Source organism: Saccopteryx bilineata, chromosome 6 (assembly GCF_036850765.1).
Source record: "Saccopteryx bilineata isolate mSacBil1 chromosome 6, mSacBil1_pri_phased_curated, whole genome shotgun sequence".
NCBI classification, from domain to species: Eukaryota; Metazoa; Chordata; class Mammalia; order Chiroptera; family Emballonuridae; genus Saccopteryx; species Saccopteryx bilineata.
In genome coordinates this window covers 164,864,912-164,891,737 of record NC_089495.1, presented here as the reverse complement: position 1 = coordinate 164,891,737, position 26,826 = coordinate 164,864,912, and the positions used below count along the sequence as shown (strand labels likewise).

The following is a 26,826-nucleotide window of genomic DNA, read 5'->3' as shown; positions in this document are numbered from 1 at the left end:
GGCCCCGGGCTCTGAGGCTGCCCGGTGCTCTGTCTGGATGTGTCCAGGAGGAGAGGGCTGGGTGCTCTTTCTATACTGGCTTCTGGGTGTCGGGGGCGTAGCCAGGGCTGAACCTCCTGCGGAACCCTGCCTGCCGTCTGCACACCTGGCCAGGTGGGGGGCAGAGACACGTGGGCATAGGGTCTGACCCAGACCAAGCGGGGCTGGCTGCCTGGCCTCCCCTCTCCCCCGCCAAGTGGTTCTTCACCCTACACTGCGTTCCTTCTGCCGAGAGCTCCTCTCCAAGGTGTCCTCAGGCTGACCCCACAACTCCTGGAGTATTTGCTCCAAGCTTACTTCCTCAGAGTAGCCTTCCAGAGCCCTATTCAGAACGAGACTCTGGCCACACTGCCTCCAATTTCACAGGCATCCCTTTGTAAAACAAAAATTTTAATTTCTAAGACTGAAAGTCTTCTTAAAAGGAAGAATTTGGCCCTGGCTGGTTGGCTTAGTGGTAGAGTGTCGCCTGGCATGTGGATGTCCCAGGTTTGTTTCCCGGCCAGGGTACCCAGGAGAAACGCCCATCTGCTTCTCCACCCCTCCCCCTCTCCTTCCTCTCTGTCTCTCTCTTCCCCTCCCACAGCCAAGGCTCCATTGGAGCAAAGTTGGCCCGGGCTCTGAGGATGGCTCCATGGCCTCCATCTCAGGCGCTAGAATGGCTCTGGTTGCAACAGAGCGTTGCCCCAGATGGGCAGAGCATCGCCCCCTAGTGGCTATGCCAGATGGATCCCAGTCAGGTGCATGCCGGAGTCTATCTCTCTGCCTCCCTGCTTCTCACTTCAAAAAAATACACAAAAGGAAGAATTTATTGGGCCATGGCTCACAAGAAAGAGGACCAGGTCCTGGGGCATGAAGTCCAACAGCCAACCACCAACAGCGAAGCCAGGTGGAAAGGGTTACGTGTCCTGTCCCCAGGCCCTGTCCTGGAGTGGATGAGCACTTTCATACGTTCTGCTCAGGGGACAGGGATGTTTTGAAAGAATTGACATTGGCTACAGATAAGGGAACGAGAAAAGGTGAAGCCCAGGCCATGAGGAAGAATTATTGGCTACTTTTGACTGGCTACAGGTAATATTCCTGAAAATTCACGCATGAAGGATGCGGTGACTTCTGCAGTTAACAGACGCCTGGAGGTTGACTCAAGTTCCAAAATAGACAGGAACGTGAGCAGTCTTGTCAGCTGCCCCAGCCGTGAACTGGTTACTTATTCCTGCCCCTTCTTCTTGCTTTCTGGTCACTGAAACTTAATATAGTACATCTCAAAACTTTTTTTTCTTGCCACCTTTCTAGTTTTTCTATACATATTGTCCTATTCATCTGGCCCTGGTCACCTGAGCGAACATAACACTGAGGGCCAAGGACTTGTCTTGAGTGTGTGTGTGTTTCTTCTTCTTCTTTTAATTTATTGATTTGAGAGAGAGAGAGAGAAACATTGATTTCTTCTCCCACTTATCTATGGATTCATTGGTTGATTCTTGTATGTGCCCTGACTGGGATCAACCCCGCAACCTTGGTGTATCAGGATGATTCTCTAAGCAACTGACCTATCCAGCCAGGGTCCTTATCTGGTGTTCTGTTCATGTGGCAGGCACCTGATAGGTCCATTGGGAGTTGTGGGTGCAAGAACCTAGCCCAACAGATGCCAGTGTCCCTGGGCTCTGTCAAAGCACGTGTTTAGAGCCCAACCTGGGCAGAGACAACCTGGGAACAGGCTACCAGCCTCCACAAGTACCTCACATCTAGTACCCACCCCAGTGCAGGTGGCTAACCAAGCACAGGGCTGGTGTGGCAGGGGCACAGCCAAGATAGAACATCGTCTCCAGGGGCACCCACATCAGTTTTTAAGATTTTATCCTATGGACAGGAATTCCTGCCTGCCTCTGAGTGTGGGGGAGGGGCACTCAAGCCCACTTGTGACCAGGCAATTTGTCCCCAAAGTCCCATCTGCAGGACCACACAAGCCTTAAGAGCCTCCTGCTTCTAGGTTCTTCCCAAAGTGTAAATCTCTTTCAACTGTGGGTTAGGGGTTTAGAGACAAGAGGGGCCACAGAGAGGTTCTTGAGCATCCTGGGGTCCCAGAGCCATGCATATATGAGTCCAGATTTTTGTCTTTAACTTGTTCTCATCATTTCTGAGATTAAGGAAAACCAGGCCAAGTATAAATTTTACTCTCAATATTAAGGGTACACTTAATTTTTCAGCAGCATAGCAGTATTTTAAAATATCTTTTGTCTTTGCTAAAGTAAAATACAGGTTACAGCAGAATAAAGATCTGTGAATTTGGCTAAGATGATGATGTCCACACATTGTGCCAGTCTTTGAAAATACACATGTCCATAAAGCAAGTTCTGTATGCTAGTAACTTATTGTCTGAAGTGAGGGATCAACATGTAGGTTCAGAGGGAAGAGGGCTTCACAGGTTTCTGCAGGGTTCTGTGTGAGTTAACTATGGCTTCAACAGTGCTGGGTAACAAACATTCCCCAAACCTCAGCAGCATGCAGCAGAAGCCTTTATTTAGTTTATGTGATGTAGAGCTGAGGCTTGGCTGATCTTTGAATTCGCAGGTTGCCTGAGTGCTCTTCCGCCTGGGCTGAGCTGGCTTACTTTCACTGGTAAATCTGCTCCACATGCTCTCATCTTTCTCCTGCGATTAGTGGCTTTCCCAGGGGTGGTCTCATGGCAATGGCAGAGGTGCAACAGCGCAAGCAGGAACAAGTCTTCCCTTTTAAAGCCAAGGCTTGGAACTTCGGTACATACCATTGACCCAATCAAATCATATGGCTGAGTTCAAGGTTAATGGATATGGAAATAGATGACTTTTCTAATGAGAGAAGCTGAAACACATGGGAAAGAGGATGGACAAGTGAAGTAAGGAATCATCAGTATATCAATCATCAGTACAATTATCTAACCCTTAAAGCATCAGGTGCAAGATGGGAAGGGGTTTCTTTAGGCATCTGATCCTGCAGCTGAGCCCTAACAGAGCAGCAGAACCAGAGATCCTATGCTCCCTCAAATCACCGGAAGATGAGTTTATTCTCCGATTAGAAAGAAGAATCGGCCTGACCTGTGGTGGCGCAGTGGATAAAGCGTCGACCTGGAAATGCTGAGGTCGCCAGTTCGAAACCCTGGGCTTGCCTGGTCAAGGCACATATGAGAGTTGATGCTTCCAGCTCCTCCCCCCTTCTCCCTCTCTGTCTCTCTCTCCTCTCCAAAAATGAATGAATAAATAAATAAAAGTGAAAAAAAAAAGAAAAAAAGAAAGAAGAATCAGGTAGGAGCTACTTTTAGAGCCCATAGCCCCGGTGTCTTTGGGGAAGTCCAGAGGTTAGATGCTGCTTTGGTTGATCTTAAATACCAGCTCTGTCTCCCCCACAATCTTTCCTAATTCAGATAGTCTCTGTCCATTCTCAGGCCATTTTCCTGCATCTCTCCTTTATAAAGAGCAAACTGAAAATGACAGAAAGTTGCTTTGTCCTTTAGACACAGGGCTGAGTCTGAGTGAAACAATGAGCCAAGTTGGGTGCAAAATTTAAGGAGGTGCTGCTCCTCATAATCAATAACTTAAAGTTCTGCTAATTTGTGCAAATTTAACGCGGGTGAAGACATGCTAAAATTCATATAAGGTCTTAACTTCTAAACTTCCCTAAATATGCTTAATTTGATCTACTGTAGTGATGACTGCATCTGGCTCGCAGACAAATCTTTAATTAAAAAAGTAATGTTAAAAATATAAAACATTCGCATGTATTACAATCCATTCATTTCCTACTGCTCATGTTCATGGTTGCGGGTGGCTTGAGCCAATCACAGCTGTCCTCCGGGACAACACCAAATTTTTATTGGATAATGCCTAACGTACAGGGGTCGTTGTATGGCCATCACGGAATTACATTTTAAAATATGTAGCGTTCATGGCTCTCTCAGCTAAAAAGGTTCCAGGCCCCTGTTTTAGAGCCTTGGAATCCACACAATAGGTAAACTACCCACTAGGTGGCGACATCATTCCTCCACTAGAGCTCGCACTGCTGCAGGCCTCGGTCCCCCGCGGGTTCTATCTTCTGCTCATGCGCGGTGGCTACCCACTACCCCTAACGCCTTCGGGAAGGTGTGCGGGCCCTGTGTTTTCCGCGGTGGCCTCTGGCCTTCAGCGCCTCCGCCTAGGGGACTGACGGAGGGTAGGGCTGCACGGCCATCAGGGAACCTCGTGGGACTGAGGGAACACCAGAAACGTCCCTAGGTCAGGAGGCCGAAGACTCTCCTGCCCAGGCACACCGACTACCTGGCAGTACTTCTGCACTTGGGATCCACAGATGGCGGATTACGTCAGCACCCTGCGACCCACCCTTCCTCCGAGTGGCACACAAAATTACTATAATTGTGCAGCCGCGCCATCCTCGCCCCTGTGCGGGGCTCTTGGGAGCCGGGAGGGGCGTAGCCCTCCTGCGGGCAACAACGTGGGGTCGTGGTGGGCTGGGCGTTGAAGCTGTGCAAGTTTCTTTTGCTCTCACCTTTAGTGCAGGTCACAATGTTATAGTTTTTTTCAGATTAGTTTATATATTTGCTTTTTAATTTTTACTTATTGAGAAAGGACGGTAGCGGTGGGAAGGGAGAGGGAGAGAGAAACATGGATTTCTTCTTCCACTTTTCTATACACTCACTGGTTGACTCCCTGTATGTGCCCTGACCAGGGATCAGAACCACAACTTGGCGTATGGGGGGCAGGGGGGGGGGGCGGCTCTAACTAACTGAGCTACCTGGCCAGGGCTATTTGTTTATTAATTTAGATCATTCCCTATGTAAAATAATGTAGCCTTTACTCATTATAATATGGTAAGCATTTCTCCAAGTCATGCAGCTATTGAGGGCAAAGCTGGAAATATCTGTGAGCTTGTCCTATTGAAGCTCTGTCCTGCTCAGGAAGCTGGGATTGGCTTTCCTCTGGAGGAAAGGACTGACTGAAGACTGAGGTGATAATGTAGGAAGATGGAAGATCAGAATACGATGTGCAAATGGCCTTTGCTGAGGGGCTGTGGTCACTGCCAGACCTGCACCCAGGCCTGTGTGGCCAGGAGAGTGTAGAGATTAGAGATGGCTGTTAAGCAAGTCTGGATCCTTGGGCTTTTGCAAGAAGCTGCCATTACCGACCCCCCCCCCCCCATCTTGTAAACCACATTCTCAGTGTTCACTTTTGGATTCATGTAAACCAAGGACATGAAACTATTAGGATGTGATTTAATCACACCCTCTCTAGTTCCCTTTTGATATTCTACCTGATTTGAAGGAGGCATCTCCTTTGTTCTGCTGTAGCTGGGGAGCTGTGTGGTCTGGACAGAGTTCAAGGTGTGGAGATTCAAGTCCTGCCTCTGCTTGCTCTCTTTGTAATCTAGGATAAGTTGCTGTGCTTGACTTCCTTCGTCTGTAAAATGAGGGTAATACTACACCATAGAATTTTGGTGAGAAGTGATTAATATCAGTAATATGCAAAACATAGTGGCTCACCCATTGTAAGCACTAAACAGATTTTGTTCTTATTTTCAGTATAATTAACCCAAGGCTTGGGACCAGTTTGGGGGAGATTGCATGGAGGAGATGTGTAATTGGGATGACCATTTAGGTTAGCTGTTTGGCTTTACCTAGAGGAAAATCAAACTTCTCAGGTATCATGACAATTTAGTTTTGTAATTTGGAGTAAGACACCTGCTGAAGTTAGGCTCCTACCCTCTCAAGAAAATTAGGAGATAGAACACTGTCTCCATTATGTTTCTATTTCAAGGAGATGGCTCCCCCAAAACTGAGGCAAGACCTAGTTAGTATTCAAAAGGATTTACGTACATACTTTTTTTTTTTTTTTTTTTTGTATTTTTCCGAAGCTGGAAACAGGGAGAGACAGTCAGACAGACTCCCGCATGTGCCCGACCGGGATCCACCCGGCGGCATGCCCACCAGGGGGCGATGCTCTGCCCCTCCGGGGCATCGCTCTGTCGCGACAAGAGCCACTCCAGCGCCTGGGGCAGAGGCCAAGGAGCAATCCCCAGCGCCTGGGCCATCTTTGCTCCAATGGAGCCTCGCTGCGGGAGGGGAAGAGAGAGACAGAGAGGAAGGAGAAGGGGAGGGGTGGAGAAGCAGATGGGCGCTTCTCCTGTGTGCCCTGGCCGGGAATCGAACCCGGGACCCCTGCACGCCAGGCCGACGCTCTACCACTGAGCCAACCGACCAGGGCCACGTACATACTTTTCAAAGAGGATAAGTACAGTCATGTGCCACTTAAAGACCAGATACAGCGTGAGAAATGCTAGCTTGGCAACTTATTTCTTTGTGGTTCTTCAAACATCAGAGAGTGAACTTACACAATCCTAGATGGGAGAGCTGCTACACTCCAAGGCTACATGGCATACCACCTTTGTAGATGTGGTCAGTTGTTGATAAATGGCTGTTATTCCACGTGTGACTGCATTTACAATAACTCCTAAAATACATGCTCAAAGAAAAAAGAGGAAAAATTACTTCCCTTATTTCCCACAGGAAGTAGTATGCCTGTTAGTTGTAATCTGTTTTACACTCCCAAACATTAAACCGATACAACCTGTGGGTAAGACGAAGCCACAGTGAGAACATGACCTCGCAAAACTTTATTTAGCAATGGTTAGGAGCAGGATGCCAAGGTCTGAATTACTAAAACTGGAAGCTTGATTCCAGTGGTGTGTGGAACAGTGAGTGGGGTTTTGATTAGGACTGCATAAGAATGAGCCCTAGCCGGGTAGCTCAGTTGGTTAGCAGTGGTGGGCAAACCACAGCTGACGAGCCACATGCAGCTCTTTGGCCCCTTGAATGTGGCTCTTCCACAATATACCACGTGTGGGCACTACCTCAATAAGGAATGTACCTACTTATATAGTTTAAGTTTAAATAATTTGGCTCTCAAAGGAAATTTCAATCGTTGTACTGTTGATATTTGGCTCTGTTGAATAATGAGTTTGCCCAGGATAGGCCAAGGTGAGATGCCAAGGTTGCAGTCCCATCCCGTCAGCGGGGCACATGTAGGAGTCAACCAGTGAATGCATGGGTGGGTGGAGCAGCAGATCGATGTTTCTCTCTGTTCCCTTCTCTCTCTCTCTCTCAAATCAATATATTAAAAAATATATTTTTAATGTAAAATTATATATATATATATATATATATACACACACATACATATATACATACATACAAGGCGGATGCAGCAGGGTTTTGAGCTGAAGGATTCAAAGACTACTAAGGAAAAACTGCCACAGAGCTAAAGGGTCTTTGGGGGAAGTTCCATAATGACCCATCAATCAGGCCATGACCCTGGCTGGGGACTCCTAGAACAATTATCATGCAATAAAGAGTAACAGGCGCCCTGCTGAGTGTGGAAGCGCTTTGTCCGATGCCCGCCAGCCGGAAGACGCCCGCGGGGCGCCTGCCTCCTCTGCCGGGTCTCTTTCTGGGGTACCCTGGCCCCCGTCGTTGAACCCACTCTGAGAGACGAGTCCGGACCCGGGTAATAGCAGCACGCAGTATGCTGATGCCGCTGGCAGGCAACCGGGCTGACCCGAACCTGACCGCAGACCCGACCGCTCACGTGACATTCTGGGGCTGCCTACCACTACCACGCCCGCGTAGCGCGTCAGCCACAGTGCCCGGCAGCTACCTTTTGCGCAGGCGCAAACTATAGCTCGCGGCCTGTGACGCAATCTTTCACGACCGGCAGGACGCAAGACCTCAGTGTACGTCAGATTACGTAACTGGCCGAAAGGCCTCCGCAGTCGGACGTGCGCGCGTAGACCCTACAGCAACCCCACGAAGGGGCGGGGCCTGGCGGGGGCCGGGCAGGCCCGACGGCGGCCAATCGGCGGCGCCCGCGCCGGTACCGCGCCCCGCCCAGCAGACGGCCAACCCGGCGGGCCTGGTCCAGCAGACGCGCGGCGGCGGCGGTGGCGGTGGCGGTGGCTGCGAGGTGAGTACTCGGCCCGTGGGCCTGCCCAGTGTCCTCCCAGACGCTGCTTTCGTTTGTCCGCGCGGGCCCTTTCCGGAGGAGCAGGGTACCTCAGGGCTGCAGGAGCCGGGGGCGGGCGCGGCCGGGCGGAGGCTCAGGCCTGATCGTGCGGGCGCGGTGGATGCGCGCGGCGTAGCAGGTACTCGCGTCCGCCAGCAACTGGGCCGTGTCCTTGGGGAGTGTGCGGTCGGGGGCGCTCAGGGCCCGCCGTGCGCGGGCAGCGAGCTCGCTGTGGGGGCGGGGGCTGTTTGACGCGGTGCCCACTCGGGCTCAGGCTGCAACCTCCCTAGGATGGAGGGGCGGACCGCGGAGCCCGACGGTAGAGCCATGCTCTGGGACGGAGGGGCTGCCTTGACAATGGGGAGATGCCGCTGTCACCCAAGCCGAAGTGTTTCTGTTGTCTCTTCTCTGCTCGGGCAAGATGGGAAATCGTGCTCAGAAACCACTTTGACTTGGAAGTCACTGTCAGGCCGCCCTGTGAGTTCGCACATCTGCTCAAGGCCGGTCGGCAGAAGTTTGGGGGAAGTGCAGGACTGCTGGTGAGTACGGCATCAGCTGAGAGACCCATCCTCTACTATTTCTTCCAACATGTCATAGTGTTCCATCCTCCAAATACCCCGCATGTAGCCTTGACTTAGGTTTGGGCAGTATTTCCAGACTACTGTGGAGTTACCTTCAGGTGACACTGCTCAGGTCCTTCCTGTAGAGTGTAGATGTTTTTACAGTTAAATCTCAGAGACATGTTTGGGGTGTGGTGCTGGTGATTGAAGGGAGCCAGTTGTAGCCTCAGGTATCTTTGATGGGGCTGCAAAAGGAGGGACAGGTGAGACTGGTTTCCAGGGAAATGAAAGTTCTGTTGTAGACATATGGAGTCTGAGGTGATACCTAAGATCCCACTGAAGGAGGCTAGAAGGAAGGTGGGCACGTTGGAGGCTGATTTAGGAACGAAAGCGAACTTGGAAGGGGAAAGAGATTCAAGAGTAGAAGCTTAGGGGTGAACCCTGAGGAGAAAGCACATATTCAGTGGACTGAGGTGAGAGGAGAACCAGCAAAGCAGAAGAAATGACCCAAGATGGTATGGGGTACTAAGGAAAGCAAGCAGAGGAGACCTCGTGGTTGGTGGGGGTGCAATCCACAGCACCCACAGTAATGGACACATATAGGGAGTGAAAGCGGCTCTTTGCATTTGGGAAAGGTGAGGTGTGGGGTGTGCTGAGCAGTTTCAGTGTGAGTCCAGAGTCCCACCAGACCCAGGCTCAAGGCCCAGCCCAACCACTTCCTGTTACCTTGCTACTTCCTTTCTTATCTGTGACATAGGGATTATAGCCCCAAGGCCTGGTGCCTGGGAGGCCAGTCACAACTAGCCAACAAGTGTCAGGTGTGGCTGTAAGCATTTGACACGTTTGCACTCACGGAAGCCTCACAATAGCCTACCAGCCTTCTACAAAGGAGCAAACTAAGGTTCAGAGAAGTTACTTGCTGGAGGTAATACAGCTGGTAGAAGTGGTGGGGCTCATTACTTCGTGAGAGTAATGGTAATGTAACTTTTGAGGTGTTTTAGGGATGTTGGAAATGGCCATGGATTGTGGACAACATTTTCATGAAGTTTCCCCAAGAAAGTGGTTTATATTTTTATTATTTGATTGTTTTCAAAGGCAGACATGATTGTCTAGGGCAGGGGTCTCAAACTCGCGGCCCGCCAAACAATTTTGTGCGGCCCACAGACTAATCCACGAAGTTCAAAATATTTTGGATAAAATTAAGTAAACCTAGGGGCCTACTTGTATTTTTCATTTCTCTAGCATCCTAGCTAGATATTAGCTTAGTTAACAGCAGTTGTGATGCGAACTACAGTTTCTGGTCGTTTTGTGACACTGAGTAAACTGCATGTACGATTGTGCTTGTTGTACTGATTTTTTTTTTGTTTTCAACTGCAGTGAGAAAAGTGTTGCGTAACAGTTGCCTTTTGTAGACCTAGTGCGGTCCCCCAAACAGCTGTGATCCTGCTCTGCGGCCCACATGCTGAGTTGAGTTTGAGACCCCTGGTCTAAGGTTTGCTCCCAGATAGTGACAAGCCATTTGTTTTGGTTTGTTTGGTTAAAGAACTAGACATTGTTGTTACCATAAATTGTTGTAGTTTTGAGTCTGTGTACATAAGCAAATTAGAAAATGAAGCAAAATTTATTGCTTTAATATAGTTAATTAATTATAGTTTGAATCATTTGTTTATTCTTGGGGAAGATCTTAGTAATGTGCTAATTTTTCATGTAGATGTTATCTAATGAAGGTGTACCAGGACTTTACTTTAGAAAACTGGTGATAAGTGTAACTTCAATCTTCTTTACATGAGAAAAGCTAGGTTTAGGTGGTTAATAAGTTTATAGTCTCTAAAGAATGGAAATAATTCTCATAATTTATAAGTAGTTGCTCATGCATAAAATAATTATTGTTTTTGTTTTCACAGCTGTTTTTGGAAAGAAGAAACATGGAAAGTGGTGCAGTTCTGCTGGAATCCAAATCCTCACCAGTTAACCTTCTGCACGAAATGCATCAGCTACGCCTGCTGGGTCACCTGTGTGACGTGACTGTCAGTGTGGAGTACCAGGGTGTCCGTGAAGAATTCATGGCCCATAAAGCGGTGTTGGCAGCCACCAGCAAATTTTTTAAGGAAGTGTTCCTTAATGAGAAGACTGTAGATGGTACTAGGACTAACGTCTACTTAAATGAAGTGCAGGTTGTTGATTTTGCTTCATTTCTTGAGTTTGTGTATACTGCAAAGGTCCAGGTAGAAGAAGATAGGGTGCAGCGAATGCTAGAAATGGCTGAAAAGCTGAAATGTTTGGACTTATCAGAAACTTGTTTTCAACTAAAGAAACAGATGTTAGAGTCAGTACTTTTGGAGTTACAGAATTTCTCTGAGTCTCAGGAGGGGGAAGGGAGCAGTGGCTCCCGAGGCAGTGTAACCCCTGACACTGGGGCAAGTGTGGCTGTGGACAGTCCTCTTGCCAACGGCCTTATGGACTCAAGTCTCTCAGTGCAGAGAATCAGCAATGGCACGTTGCCAGATATGCCCCCTAGGAAGTCCAGGGAGAAACCAGACAAGAAGAAAGACGTAGTTAAACCTTCCTTCCCTAAAATAAGAAGAGCTAGTGGAAGGCTGGCTGGCAGAAAAGTATTTGTGGAAATTCCTAAAAAGAAATACACAAGACTCCTGGAGCAGCAGAAAAGTGCTGAGGATGATGTGGGGGACTACAGGTGTCCCCAAGACCCCAGCCCTGTGGGAACAGAGATGGAGCCAGTGACAAAACATGAGGATTCCAGCGCTGGTTTGGAGGTTGGGCAGCTGTTGCAGAAGGCTGTGCAGGAGGAGGCGGGGGCGGAGGCAGAGGAGGAAGAGAAGAGGAAGAGCAACTTTAAGTGCACTATCTGCGAGAAGGACTTTCTGTATGAGAAGAGCTTCCTGAAGCACATCAGGCACCACCATGGAGTGGCCGCGGAGGTGGTTCACCGCTGTGACACCTGCGGCCAGACTTTCGCCAACCGCTGCAACCTGAAGAGCCACCAGCGCCACGTGCACAGCAGTGAGCGCCACTTCCCGTGTGAGCTCTGCGGGAAGAAGTTCAAGAGGAAGAAGGATGTCAAGCGGCACGTGGTACAGGTCCACGAGGGGGGTGGCGAGCGGCACCAGTGCCAGCAGTGTGGCAAGGGCCTGAGCTCCAAGACAGCCCTGCGGCTCCACGAGCGGACACACACGGGCCATAAGCCCTACGGCTGCACCGAGTGTGAGGCCAAGTTCTCTCAGCCTTCAGCACTGAAGACCCACATGAGGTGTGTGCACCTGGCTCTAGCCGACTGGGAATAGCAGAGACCCTCTCAGAAAAATGTTTTTTCCCCGAATGTGGCTTGTTTACTGTTTTTGAAATGGGTGTCAGAAATTAGGTAGTTCTAGGATTTGGACTGTGGTGACAGTTCGCTTCGTAACTTGTTCCCTTTAACAGCTGGGGGCCTGTTTTGGATATCTTTCACTTCTCTCTGGGTAGAGATGCTATGAGATGGTCTCCTTCTACGTCATAGAAATCCCGTAGTGTTCCTGGAGGCCTCAGGCTGTGGAGGACCTCCCGCGCCTCCCGTCTCTGGTCACAGCGCGGAAGCCGGATCCGGAACCAGGGTGGCAGACAGCTGCTGACCGGGCTGCAGCCTGAGGTTGCAAGCCCTGCAGGTCTTGTCTGGCATGTATTGGAGGCCAGGAGCCTCCCAGTTCCAAGGAGCCTCTGGTGCCTGCACTTGTCACCACCCCTGAGGCTGAGAGCCTTTTTCTTTTCCTGATTTGATTTAGAACTTGGGCTTATGACCATCTAGGTCCCACAGTGCCATTAATGACCTCACTGAGGTGACATTTTAGAGTTTTAGGGCCCCTCTCTGGTCATGTTCTCCTGGCTTGGAAACTGCCGTTGGTTAGTCTAAACTCCACAATTAGGACAGACAGTGTTTTGTTTGTTAATTTTTTGCACTGTATGTGGGTGATACTGTTTTTAAATAAGTTTCTTTATGGTGCTCAGTATTTATGCTTCAAATCCAGACACGCAATTTTCTACCCTATTCTAGAGCTGCCCTCGAACTTGGGCTAGGCTTGGGGATGTTAGCATGGTGTTCATCTTTTTACTCTAACAAGTTTAAAAACTTGGCTTATTAGGAAGTGCTTAGTAAATCGTGGTTGATAGCTACTTCATACTAGTTGTGAATTAAATTGCTTATGCATTTTCAGAAACCAGGTTTCTTCAGCATTCTGAGAACAGTTCTTTCTAAACTGGTTTTGTCATACACATTAGGAAATGATAGTTAACTTTTTGGTTATGTGGTTCTTCATAGCAATAGTTCCTAGGGTGTCTGGTTGATAATTCGGAATAAGGAAACTAGTGTTTTTAAAAATATGCAGAGGCATGGTCTCTGCCTGAATGGGCTGTACAACATACACCCTAAGGCAGGTGTGGGTGGACATTCAGTGTCTTCCAGGGAAACAGTTTTTGGCTTTGTGCAGATGGGTATTTGGGGATGAAGGTTGTGGGCCTCTTCATCTTTCACTCCAGTCATTCTCATTAGGTCTCATAGAACAAACTCTCTGCAGTCTAGAGTGGAAATTGTATTGCACGGTGAGGTTTGAAATACATCCTAAGTTATCATCTGAATGTTGTACTTTCAGAATTCATACAGGGGAAAAACCTTTTGTCTGTGATGAATGTGGTGCAAGATTCACTCAGAACCACATGCTGATTTATCATAAAAGGTGTCACACAGGTAAATACTCCTGCTGTTGTGATTAATGTCTTTCCTAGCTATAGAAGGAAACTGCAATTTATTAATTTAGAAGTTGGCATCTACCAAAGTGGTGCAGGTTAAAGCCATGATCTTTCCCATGTAGAAAAGTGACCAGAAAGGAATAAACTGTGCTGGTGGGGATGCTTTTGCAAACGAGGCAGTAGGAACTGGCCTGTGAGTCATATGCATCACAAACTGTTTCATATGTATGAAACAGTTCCTATTGCTTTAGCCCCAAATTCCATTTTCAGGAATCTGTCCTAAAGAAATTGTTCAGAGTATGGGCAAAGTTCTATTTTCATTCTTCTTCCAATTTCTAATAACAAAGCATTAGAAAGAACCTGATTGTCCAACCAGTGGTTCAGTAAACTGGAAAATCTACCCTTTCCTGACTCACAGCCTGCCCATTGGGGGTGAGAGCTCTGAACATTATGAAAAACACCTGTCCTTGGATATGGACTTGAAAAGTGCACAATGAAGCATATAGTTAATCCCAACTATATTGAACACTACACAGAAGACTAGAAAATAGTTATAGGATGTATTAAGGTGGTAGAATTATCTTATTTCCATTTTCCAGAATTTTGTGATATGATTTTATGTGATGGAGAAATTTAAGTTAAGTTGACTTTGTTCTGATTCAGCCCAGTAACCCTGTGGTTAAGAAAACCCTATTGTTTTTGACAAAGAAATGTACAGACTCTGTTGTATACTGTAGTTCTCATTGTTAACCCAGTGACTTATTTGCTTGTATTTTTAAATTTTCACTTCTAAATACTGTCATATGACCCTCAAGTTCAGATGCAGGTGAGACAGAGATGAGGCATTTAATGATGTGAATTATTCGACAGTAAATGAGCAGCAGAATTGTTGTCTAATGAGTGCTTGGGGGTAGAGGTGATGTCACACTGATGGATTAAATTAGAATGAATCATCTGATGAAAATACTAATATATTCAGATTTTATTAAACCCAATATTTTTATTTTGATGTTTGTGAAATCAGAGGTACACTTAATAATCAGATGAGTCTGATTTTTAGGATTATAGGATTCAAACTACACAACTGAAGTGGTAGTTAAACATGATTTGCTTGTCTTGTAATCCAATTCAAATTGCTTTGGCATTGCTACTCTAATAGTTTTGCATATATAGCGAATCTAAACTTCCTCTCCTTTTCAAGAGAAACTTTTATTCTGAAAAGATCCTAAAGAAGTGTTTCTATGGAAAAATACCAAACATTTTTTCCAAACAAGTTGTGTAATTATTTGTTGGAAATGACTAAATTTCCAAAATGTAGGCTGGCTGAATGATCTGTTTCCAGTCTACTGGCTTGTTTCTTGGGATCTCCAAGGATATTTTACACTAGCCTTCAGCTGGTCACGAACATCTTCCATGAAGAGATGTTTCGTGACAGTTTGAACTAGAAGTGTAACCAGCCGCCCGTCCTTTGGGAGTGTCTATGGGTTAGAGTGTGGCCCTACTGTCTCTGTGTTCTAGGGCCTGTGTCATTCTCACTGTGTGTTTCATCTTTCTGTGTAGGTGAGAGACCTTTTATGTGTGAGACATGTGGCAAGAGCTTTGCTTCTAAGGAGTATTTAAAACATCACAATAGAATCCACACTGGATCGAAACCCTTTAAATGCGAAGTTTGTTTCAGGAGCTTTGCCCAGCGGAATTCGCTCTACCAGCATATTAAAGTCCACACAGGTATGCTGGAATGTCACCGGAGAGTTCAGTGTACCAAGAAAGACAGCCCAGAGGTTTCTGACTAAGTAGAAAAATTGTAATTTAGCTTTAGGAAAAACCTGTCACCAAACTTTGTGTGCCATAATAGCATTTAAAATTTTTTCAGTCTCTAGTTTCTGGCTCTGAGAAACTGAAAAGGTATGAATGTGTGAACATTTGAACATTTTCAGATTAGAATTAGGAATAATCTGTACATATTTGTGTGTATACACATGCATGCAAATTCAATTGTGGGATTTGGGAATTTTATATTCCATTACTAAGGAAATAGATGAAATTTCTATAAGTTGTACTATAAACTAGAAGTATGGATTTTGGCCCCTTTTTGGTATAGGCCGTAAACTTTTGGTATTATAAGGTATTCCTGCTTTCCAAAAATTTGTGTTAGGCCACTTTGCTTTTACAAAAGACGTACATCAGTACCTGTTTTCACTAGCTGAAAAAAAACAACATGAACTTTCAGAAAATGGGGATACTTTTCACTTTATGCCATGTGGCTTCCAAAAGGTTTCATGGGAACACTACTTTTGGATCAGGGAGCCCTGGGTAGAGGTAGTAGATCTGTACCTGTTAACTGACCCTCAGCTGATCTTCCTTATGGTGGAGTGCTGACACGTTCCAGCGGTTTACAGACAGCATTGTACTCAGAATTAAATACACCGTGCTTAAAGAGATCACCAGTTTTCTTCTCTTCCTGTCACAGGGGAACGTCCCTACTGTTGCGACCAGTGTGGTAAGCAGTTCACCCAGCTCAACGCTCTCCAGCGCCACCACCGGATCCACACAGGAGAGAAGCCGTTCATGTGCAATGCGTGTGGCCGGGCGTTCACTGACAAGTCCACTCTCCGGCGGCATACCTCAGTAAGCGACAGTTTGGCCTAACAATGACAAATTGCTGGTCTCTCTGTATGTATGACTCTAGACCAGTGGCAGTCAACTTGTACCGCCCACTAATGGGCTTTCCAGCTTTCATGGTGGGCGGTAGTGGAGCAACCAAAGTATAAATAAAAAGATAGATTTAACTATAGTAAGTTGTTTTATAAAGATTTATTCTGCCAAACTTAGCGAAAATCCGACAAAGTACTTGGTAAGTAATTATTATTATATGCTTTAACTTGCTGTAACTCTGCTTTATAAATTTTATAAAGTAAAGTTACTTCCCTACTTTATAAATCACCATTACTGTGGAAGGTGGGCGGTTGGAAAATTTTACTACTAACAGAGATACAAGAGTGGGCGGTAGGTATAAAAAGGTTGACTTCCCCTGCTCTGGACAGTCAGAAATGCCTCTTATTGTATATGTGGTTATAGAAGATAGATGGCAGGTACTTCACTTCTTCCTCAGTTTTTCTCTGCAGTGAGCACATTCACAGTGTGATTGAAGTGAAGAACGAGGAAGGCACATCCATGATAGACACTTCTGACAGTGACAATAATGGTAGAAAGACACTGACAAGTAGTAAAAGGCGTTGGCTGCAGTATAAATCACCATATTTCCCAATGTATAAGATGCACCCTTTCTGAAAAATTTGGGGTCTAAAAACTGGGTGCGTCTTATACAGTGGTTGTAGATTTTTTTACTTCCATTTCCCGCTTTTTCTTGCTTGTTTTTGTGCTCATTGTAGATTTTTTTTTACTTGCATTTCCTGCTTTTTCACGCTTGTTGTCTTTGCGCTCATTGTTTCACACTTGTTAGCGGTATATTATGGTAGGTTACGTTTTGCCACGTTCTGCTCAGAAATGACTCAGATAAGATTTTTGTACAGTGCTAAATTCAAGTTAAAAGTGACCCAGTTTGCAAAAGTGGATGGAAATCATGCTGCTGAACGTAAGTTTGGTCCTCCTCCAACTGAGAAATCAATCTGAGACTGGCTACGGGAAGAAGAAACCCTACTGAACACGCCACAGCAGAAGAAGGCCATTAGAGGCAGTCAGCAAAATGGCCTGATGTAGAGAGGGAGCTGAAGATATGATTGAAGAGCAAAGGGCAGTTAGAATTCCTGTGTCCACAAAGATGGTTCAGCATGAGGCAAGAAGAATTGCTGATGAAAAAGAAGTTACTGATTTCAGAGGAGGACACAATTGGTGCTTCAGGTTCATGAAACAGAATGGACTGAGCATGCGTACATGCACCAGATAACCAAAAGATTCCTGAAAGCTGTGAGCAGAAGGTCTTTGAATTTCATGGTTTTGTCATTCAATGTCAGAAGACACATCAGTTTGAGTTGGGACAGATTGCAAATATGGATGAAGTCCCCCTTCAATTTGATGTCCCAAGTAATGTTGATAAGAAGGGGGTGGAAACTGTAACTATGAAGACAAGTGGACATGAAAAGAGCCATTGTACAGCTGTTCTAGCTGGTTGTGCCGACGGAACCAAGCTGCCTCCTATGCTGATTTTCAAACACAAAACAATGCCAAAAGAAGACATTCCTCGAGGAGTGGTTGTCCATGTTCATGACAAGGGTTGGATGGATTAGGATGGGATGAAGATCTGGTTTGAGAAAGTTTGGAGGAGGAGACCAGGTGGGCTATTATGCAAACCTACCTTATTGGTGCTTGATTAGTTCAGGGCACACATAACAAAAACACAAAGAAGATTACTGCAGAGCAAAAAACAAAACTTGCCATCATTCCTGGAGGCTTGACATCCCGGCTCTAACACTTGATGTCAGCATTAACAAACCCTTCAAAGCTGCCATGAGAGATGAATGGAACCAGTGGATGAAGTCTTCTGGGGACAATTTGACACCAGCAGGAAGAATGAAGAAACTGACTATAGAAGAAGTTTGTACCTGGGTGAAAAGATCCTGGGATAATATCAAGATTGAGATCATTGCCAAGTCATTTAAGAAATGTGGCATTTCAAATGCCATTGATGGAACTGAGGATGAGGCAATATATGAAGACAGTGATATGTCATCAGATGCAGATGAGGACAAGCTACTGGATGGGAGTTTTGACAGTGATGAATAGTTGTATGAATTTTATGATGAATAAAACCTGAATTCAATAATTTTATGTAAAACATTTTTTTTTTAACTTTGGGCCCCCAAAATAAGATTCATCTTATACATGGGAGCATCTTATGTGGGGAAATACGGTAAGTGGAAGAGACTGTTGATTTAAAGATGAATTTAGCCTGACCAGGTGGTGGCGCAGTGGATCAAGTGTCGGCCTGGGACACTGAGGACCCAGGTTCAAAGCCCCAAGGTCGCAGGCTTGAGGGCTGAGCACAAGCTCACCAGCTGGAATGTGGGGTCGCTGCCTTGAGCATGGGATCATAGACATGACCCCATGGTCACTGGCTTGAGCCCAAGGTTGCTGGCTTGGACAAGGGGGTCAATGGCTCTGCTGGAGCCCCCAGGTGAAGGCACAGATGAGAAAGCAACTAAGGTGGCACAAGTATAATTTGATGCTTCTCATCTCCCTTTTATCTTTTCTGTCCCCTTCTCTCTCTTGCTAAAAAAAAAATGTTTTTAATAAGTTTTAAATGGATTGAAAGATTTATAGATATTTGTTCAGACACATGTACTGATGCTTTGTTTGATTTGTAGGTGCATGATAAGAACACACCATGGAAGTCTTTCCTTGTTATTGTAGATGGTTTACCCAAGAACGATGAGGGGCATAAGACTGAACAGCCTGAAGAAGAATATGCATCATCCAAACTTTCAGATAAATTGCTGTCTTTCGCAGAAAATAACCACTTTCACAACCTGGCAACAGTCCAAGGCAACGTATCTGCTGTGCCTGAGAACAGTTCTGCAGACACAGCCTGCAAGTTGGACAGTTCTGTGGTGCCCCAGGGTGCGCTGCTGGCCACCACTATCGGTGAGCTCAGTGAGCTGACCCCACAGACAGATCTGATGCCTACACAGCTTCAGTCTTTGACCAGCATGGAATAAGAGCTTGATGTTACCTGCCAAGCAGGTCCCATCCTGTGTCTTGTGTTGACAGCTATATGTAAGATGAGGTCACGAGCTAAGAAAAGAACTGTCTGTAGGCAAAGAAATGGGCAAGAATGGCTTCTGACTTTGCTAAATTTCTGATAACTTGCACGTTTTTGTCAAAGCATTTTTAAAGCTTTCCCTTAAAAATCCTGATCTGCATGAACTCAGGTATACTTTATCAACACGAGGCAATTAACATAACGTTAATTCTGGTGTAGGCTGCTGTATGCACTAGTCATTCTAATGCTTGATTATCTTGATGTGTATGAAGTTTAGACAACTGTTAATAGATTACATCGCACTGATCCAGCCATGAATTTGCTTTAAATGGTCTCCCTGGTCTCTCAGCCTGCCTTATACTTCCATGTGGGATTATTTCTCTGAAACTTTTAAGATAATTTTCTATCAAGCTGAAAGTGAAGCAAGTCAGATTTGCTCTAGGGACCCTTGAATGGGACTGAAGAAATGAACTACTGCATTCATTCCCCTCAACTCCCCAATGCCACACTAGAAAGGAAGTGACACGTTGAACACTTGCAAAACAGCTTGGTGTAACCTCTACTCACAGCACATATGCAGCTAGGAAATGCCATAAAATAGTTTTTGAAATGAAATGTGGCTGCTTAGTTTCACTCCTAAAAATGTGATAAAGTAAAAACTGTCCTACCAAAGATTTTAGTAGCAACCAGTGTAGTTTTTGGGGTTTTTTTGGGTTTCTTTTGCAAAGAGATGTGAAAAATTAAGCAAGAGGCTTTAGAACACTGGAAACATTGTGTAGTCATTTTACTGACAAGTAGCAATGAGGTGATTGTGGCAAATCTTAGGGCACATAGTATTAGTATTTCTGCCTGGCTTTTCTGACTTAATTTCTGTAATTTTCAGAAACCCAGACTTTCTCATTGCCAAATCAAGAGCTAGGAAAAGGCAAGTAAATGTCACATTTGCTTCCTTGGGAGCATATGAGAAGACAGCAGAGGGACCGAGAGCCTCGGCACATCGCTGATTATGCCTTAAGAGTAGATTGTGAAGCCAGGATCCTAAATGCTCCTTTGGCTGTCTCATGCTGGAATTAATGAATTTGCAATGAAATACAGTTCTGCTGTGTTAGCTAAGCTTAATTCTTGCTTCCAGTGGCTTCTGTATGTAGTCATTACTGACATAACCGTAAACCTATTAATTTAAAGACAACCTTAAAGGAGAATTCTTTTACCATTTTTTCTACATTTTAATTTATTAACTTGTGGAAAGTTTCATTTCTAAGAGAAGAAACTTATCTGTAAGTTCCAAGATGAAGACATAGCTGCACCCTGCCAGAAACTAATGAGGGAAGACTTCTTATGTGCTTATTTTGTTCTAGTCTGTAAGATATTACATACTAAAGCCACTACAAGGTGTTTTAGGTGCTGATAACATGTTGCACACCTGCTCTTAAAGACAGCAGTACTGAACTACTTCAAATCCAATTACGACAACATATCCTAGTTGTGTTACAGAACAACAACAAGAAATAGTGACTGTCACACAACCATTTTATTGGTAAGAGAATGAACCTGCCCAACTGATGTACTGTTCCATAGTGTAAAGTCATCCTAATGAGAAGGAATTTAAATAATAGATTATTTTGTTACTACTAGAAGAATTTTTTGTCTTGGATTTGTTTCTTTAGAAATTCTACAAAAAGTTGTTTGTGTTAATAAACATTTGCTTTGTAAAATAGCTTTGCAAGTCTTAACGTTTTTTTCCATTATTAAAATTTAGGCTCTAGAGCAGGGGTCCCCAAACTTTTTACACAGGGGGCCAGTTCACTGTCCCCCTCAGACCGTTGGGGGGCCGCCACATACAGTGCTCCTCTCACCACCAGTGAAAGAGGTGCCCCTTTCCAGCAGTGCGGCGGAAGCTGTATAAATGGTTTCAAGGGGCCACATGCGGCCCGTGGGTCGTAGTTTGGGGATGCCTGCTCTAGAGTCTAGACTGAAAGAAGTGTAATTTCCTGGATAATGGATTTTAATTTTTTTAAGAGAGGGAGGGAGGGATAGGGTCAGCCAGACAGGAAGGGAGAGATGAGAAGCATCAATTCTTCCTTGTGTGGGGCACCTTAGTTATTCATTGTGCCTTGACCGTGGGGGCTCCAGCCGAACCAGTGACCCCTTACTCAAGCCAGTGACCCTAGGCTTTAAGCCAGCAACCATGAGGTCATGTCTGTCATCTCACACTCAAGCCAGCAACCCCATGCTCAAGCCGGATGAGCCCGCACCAGCTACCTTGGGGTTTTGAACCGGGGTCCTTTACATCCCAGGCCAATGCTTGATCCACTGCACCACCATCTGGTCAGGCCATGGATACTGAATTTTAAAATCAAGGTTATAGTCCTAGGAATAATCTCTTCAGTTATAACTATGTGGTCTGCACACTGATTCTCTAGAAGTGAAGATAAGTAAGCCTAGTGATAAGTAACACTAACCTCTGCTATAGAAGTAACCTGTGCAGCTGGTGCTGTGGAGTGTGTATCTGGACTGGCTTCTTCAATGTCACGTTCAAGTTTGTGTCATGGAGACTTCTCCAATGTACCTATTTCTCTGTCTGCTTCATGGGAGGGTCAAGGTGCATCTAAACCGAAATCTGAATACCCTGTGGCAGACTCATCACTGGGGGCTTGGTGGGTGTGTCTCCCTACTTTTCTTAGTTCAGGCACAGCCTCCCTGAGTGAAGGTAGGCGACGGCCTCACAGCCAATCCTGAACCCGTGCTTAGGCTGATGCCTTGGTGCTGGCACTGCCGCCCCTAGGGCAAGAGGACCAGCCAGGAGGTGATGTGGTGCCTCACAACCCCATGTGGGTCCCTCTACCTTGGGTTTGGCCAAAAGGGAAAAGGGGGTCATGTGGTGGGACAAGACCTTTATTAAAGCTAATTTTAAAAGAAGTATGGTTTTGCTATAGATGCTAATCTAAACCGACAAATTTGAGTATGAGTTATAATTTAATCCTAACCTGTTAAATTTTATATCTTGTAACTTGGACAATTTTTGAGACCAAGTAAGTAATTGTCCCTTTAATTAAACTTCACAGTGTGAAATTTGAAGTAACTAGATTATTTCAGTGGAGGGAGGGCACTTGTGCGAAGGACCATTTGTTCACTTGTACCCAGGTGGGGGCAAGCTATGACTGAGCAAGCTACCAACACAGTCAGAGGGCCCCCCAGCATGTCACTCAGCCACGCCCCAGAAACTACCACAGACCTTTGCCAGTCTCTACAGGGATCTTACCATCATCATCATTTGTTAGGAAATAGGTGATTCTGAGATAAACTTATCCTGAAATGATCAATTTGGATTCCTTGGCTGTGGTGGCCTGTTCTACCATTCTTTTCTCAAAATTTGATCTGAATGATCTTTCTGTTGTGGACGTGCTCACAGACCTAAACACTGCTCTGACAGGAGGAGCTGACCCCCCGCCCACACACCCTCTTCCTCCATAGGATTTGTGGCCCAAGTTGCCAAGAGGCACGTGCTGACCCTGTACGGACATCTGCAAAGTTAAATGTCCACACCACCAACAGAGTTGAGTGGCTTCTAGGTCCCCTCACTGCCCTCCACCCCAACACACACACCTAACAGTTTTCTATGAACCAGTCCTACCTCAACTTTGCAAGTGACTGTAGCCCAAAGGATGCAAGCAACATTCTGTGATGAGGCAGCAGAAAGGGATGGGAATGCAAGGCTTACAGAGTCACTGTGCAAACTTAGCAGACTGTATCAACAGACTGTATGTAACCAGGGCTTCTTTCCTAAACCCTCAGCTTGCAAAACTATCACAGTGCCCTGAATTTCCACTAAGTAACAGAGAGCTTAACATAGACCAACTCATGTTTCAATGGATATTCAAAAAGCCTAGAGAATATTAATGCTCATTGCCTTAACAGGAACAACTTCAAGGAAAGGAAGCTACTTGTAATCTGTGTAAATTTAAGTATAGACATGTCAAGTAGTACTCATAATTCCCACTTTATTTACTGTACAGGTGCACATAAAACATACATATTCTTTTCTGCTAATGAAGATTTATGGTTAGTTTCCATAATACAATCAGTCCTCCACCCAAGAACATGAGAGAGAACAGCACAGGGACCCACCCGGAACGGCCCAGGCAGGAGCCTGCACCACGGGGTGGGGCACAGGCAGCATGCTATACTGCCAAACCCTCCAAAGAAAGCCACAGAGGTCTGCATTTGGATATTTTAAATGTACAGTATCAGAGGAAACAATAAATGCACACACTTTGGTTATAGTGACACCATCACAGTCACAACTGTGCAAAAATACTGTTTTCAAATCATTAAATAAAAAAGGAACTCACACAAGCTATAAAAGTGTTGCCACAAAAAGCAAAGCTTTCCCATAAGAAATTTTAACTGACTTAGACTAGGAACTAACCCCAGATTTGCTAAAATACAAGAACTGTCACATAAACAGTCATTACAATTTGTTCATAAATAACGTTCTATAAATCCTGAGAATCTACCTTAGGCCTGTTATGGTACTGCCCTACGTGTGACATGGAATATTTCAAGGAAGGAAATTTGGGTACTGTTAATGGGCCTTTCGCCTTCTTGTTTTCCTTTCACCTTCAGCAGGTCTGTTCTAGTCACTCCAGTTATTTTTACTCTTTCATGTGAAATATTTTAAAATTTCTTAACTCAGGCACTGAACCCAATGTTTATTTCCAAACAGCCAAGCAAGTCTCTGCCTGACATAACAAAATGCTGCCAATATTATTTTTAAAAACCATCTTTCTCAGGCAGGGGTTTGTGAGGGGATCATGGTAAAAGTTATATGGAATTGCCTTAAAAGAAAGCATCTGGTCTTTAAGAGGTCAGACCAGAAGGCTCTTTCACAGTGGAAACAAACCTCTAGTGATGAGGTGTGGCCGGTGGGGAGGCTGCGTGCTCCCCCGACGGGCCGGACGGCAGAGCACACCGGCTACCAAGGCGCTCCCCTCGCCTCACTTGCACAAAAGCACATTTGGAAAATAACTTTTTACAAAAGTACATTTGGATGGTTATGGAACTGATTAGGTAAAGTAACAAAAACCCACTTTTCTGTCTTTATTTGCATATGATTCCAGCAGAAAATAAAATACCAAAAAAGCTCTGTTCCAAATAGTACTGTATGTGATAGCAGCTTCCCTTTAAGAACCCCAGACTTGTGAAGGAAAAAAGAATCCTCATCATATGCCAGGGCCCACGCCAGAGTGTCAGTGTTCTCTGGCCCGTCCCCCCAACCCTCAGTGATACTATGACACCCCTAACCCTCCTCTCCATCCGGCCACCTTGCGAACATCACTCCACAAGAACAGCCAGGGAATCCTCGCAGCCATCTGAGAAAGAGCCTCCACAATCGGGCCTCAGCTGGCCCTCTCCACTTCCTTCTCTGCTCTCTCCTTCATCCGGGACTAACCTACTCACTGTCCCGAAACCGCCCTGCGCACCGAGACCTCAGTCTGGCACACCCTCTTCTGTCCCACAAAGCCTCCCAATCCCAGCTGAGGGCATGCAAAAATGAAAACACTTAAATACTAGTTACTATCCAACATGACATGGGAAATTTCATTACTGTTATTAATGACAATAGCACAATCAACAACAGAAACACAGGCTATACCTGGCAACAAGTACAGGTCAATCACAAATCATTTAAGCCTAATATTAATGCACAGAGGAAATTCAAGAAACAAGATCTTGTCTAAAGTACAATGTCAATATGTAACATAAAGGGTAGGAATCAAGTTTATAAATCAATAGAGCACATATAATGTTACACAAAATAAAAGGACAGATTTCAAAGTTCAAATAAAAAGCTAAATCAATTTCATCAGTGCAGAGGAAAGCTAGGTCCCCTCAGAAGCTAGTGGGAGGACACAGTAAACCTCTGTGCCATATTTGCCCCACCTAACCCATCACGTCCAATAAATGGAGGAAACCACTGACACACTTCCCTAAGCCTGAACTTCAACTCTCCAGCCCTACTGAGAAGGGACGTAACCGCGGCTGAAAGGGTTCCACCTCTGCTGGGAGACAGTGCGAACGTGGAAATTAAGAGAAAGGAAGTGCCAGTTAAAACACTTTCACGTGAATACAAAGCAAGGAGTTTCCCCCCCAACTAAAAGTGGAAGCTACGTCTAGGAAAAAGACAAACTCAGTTTTCACAGACTTTCCATAGCTGTGTGCATGTGTGACGCACACACACAGCAGTCAAATCCACCTGACATTCATCCACACAGAAGCGGGCACTTTGGGAAGCTCCCTTTCCTCACAGGGTAAGTGATGCAGGCAGACCCGCTGTTCTGAATCTCCACATGCACATTAGCGTAGGGAAGAATATCAAAAGCAAAGAAACTGGTCATTAGCATCATCAAAAAAAAAATCACAAGATAACAAAAGAATTTCTCATAAAGTCATAAACTTATTCCTAACAACCACCCTAAACTAAACACATACACTTAGAGAATACATCCAGATGCAAATTTACAGGGAATATGCAAAGCGTTGATTAGAACAACTGGGTTGGATACTCAAGTCCAAGAAAAAGGGCAGAAAAATATGTGCCAAATTAAACATGGGTTCTGCAAGTATCATATGACAAGAACAAAATTCTGAAGTAGTTCTCAGAAAACTCTGGGGACGCTGAAGCATGAAATAGCCCACTACACCCACGGAGTGCACAGGAGCTTCCTGTCCAGCCAACGGACAGTGACACAAACAGGTACACTGAACAAAACACTCACAGCAATGGCTTATGCACAACAAAATCAAGCCATTAAATGGGCATCCCATAAAGATCACGTGGCCCTAAGACAAAACAGAAGAGGAGTTAGCTGCATGCCACAAAGACTTATAAATGGTTCACTTGAGGTCTCCATCTCCTTCACCATCCCCTTGGATGGACTTTTTGATACGAAGCAACATGGTAGTAAGCCACTGATCCAAGCGTGATATGGAGTCAAACTCCTTCACCTAGTTTAAGGACAGAGGAGCAGGAATTAGTCAATGGAAATACAATCAAAACAAAATAATAAGAGAGAAAAAAAAAGAGAAAAAGAAAAAAAACTCCAAAAAACAAAATAAGAGCTGTTTAAACATAGATAGTGATAACCCACCAACTTTCTTCATTTAAAATTATTCATTCCAGTTCATAACTTTCGTCATTAAAAATTGTTTAATTTCTGACTGACCATGAGGTGGTGCAGTAGATAGTGTTGACCTGGGATGCTAAGGACCCAGCTTTGAAACCCCAAGGTCCCCAGCTTGAGCACGGGATTATAGACATGACCCCAAGGTCGCTGGCTTGAGCAAGGGGTCACTGGCTCAGCTTGAGCCCCTGGTAAAGGCACACATAAAAAGCTACCAATGAACAACTAAGGTGCCACAACTACGAGTTGATGCTTCTCATCTCTCTCCCCTCCCATCTGTCTCTATCTCTCTATTGCTAAAAAAACAAAAAACAAAAAGAAAAAACAAACAACTGTAATTTCTCATTATTCTCTGCCTATTTTGATGGAGCTATTTATAAGTTTCTTTGACTTTTACATTGCTCTGTGATGACAAAAATTTCCAGCAGCTTTTAAAATGGGAAAAGCACATTTAATATGACAAAGGAAATTAGACTGTATATAAGGTTTAGAAGGGAACGTGGAAAATTAATAGTGTTCCAATAGTCACTCAACAAGAAAAAAATGTATTTGCAGAGAAAATATATGGA

The 26,826-nt window shown here is 45.1% G+C and overlaps 2 protein-coding genes across 5 annotated transcripts in view; one reads left to right on the top strand and one right to left on the bottom strand.

Annotated features, from left to right (window-relative positions):
• The first annotated feature begins 7,777 nt into the window (after positions 1 to 7,777).
• GZF1 (GDNF inducible zinc finger protein 1) lies at positions 7,778 to 20,455 on the top strand. 2 transcript variants are annotated; one of them, XM_066236029.1, is made up of 7 exons: positions 7,872 to 8,018; positions 8,479 to 8,596; positions 10,522 to 11,885; positions 13,258 to 13,352; positions 14,915 to 15,082; positions 15,825 to 15,982; positions 18,679 to 20,455. In XM_066236029.1, exons 3-7 carry the CDS (start codon positions 10,543 to 10,545, stop codon positions 19,027 to 19,029), a joined length of 2,115 nt encoding a protein of 704 aa, XP_066092126.1. In that variant the 5' UTR covers positions 7,872 to 8,018; positions 8,479 to 8,596; positions 10,522 to 10,542; the 3' UTR covers positions 19,030 to 20,455. The 2 variants fall into 2 exon arrangements, with proteins under 2 accessions (XP_066092125.1, XP_066092126.1); XM_066236028.1 differs by lacking the exon at positions 8,479 to 8,596 and having other exon boundaries at positions 7,778 to 8,018.
• Positions 20,456 to 23,057: 2,602 nt separating this feature from the next.
• NAPB (NSF attachment protein beta) overlaps positions 23,058 to 26,826 on the bottom strand; it is a 50,506-nt gene continuing 46,737 nt past the window's right edge. For all 3 annotated transcript variants that reach the window (XM_066236015.1, XM_066236017.1, XM_066236018.1), the window contains one exon: positions 23,058 to 26,081. In XM_066236015.1, the coding sequence (XP_066092112.1) occupies positions 25,971 to 26,081 (111 nt within the window). In that variant the 3' untranslated portion in view covers positions 23,058 to 25,970. The remainder of the gene's footprint in view (positions 26,082 to 26,826) is intronic.

Bases quoted from the DNA above. Each gene is read 5' to 3' on its own strand.
- GZF1 (XM_066236028.1), top strand. From the start codon at position 10,543: ATGGAAAGTGGTGCAGTTCTGCTGGAATCCAAATCCTCACCAGTTAAC. The intron at 11,886-13,257 runs GTGTGTGCACCT...TTGTACTTTCAG, and splicing joins GCACTGAAGACCCACATGAG to AATTCATACAGGGGAAAAAC. The intron at 15,083-15,824 runs GTATGCTGGAAT...TTCCTGTCACAG, and splicing joins GCATATTAAAGTCCACACAG to GGGAACGTCCCTACTGTTGC.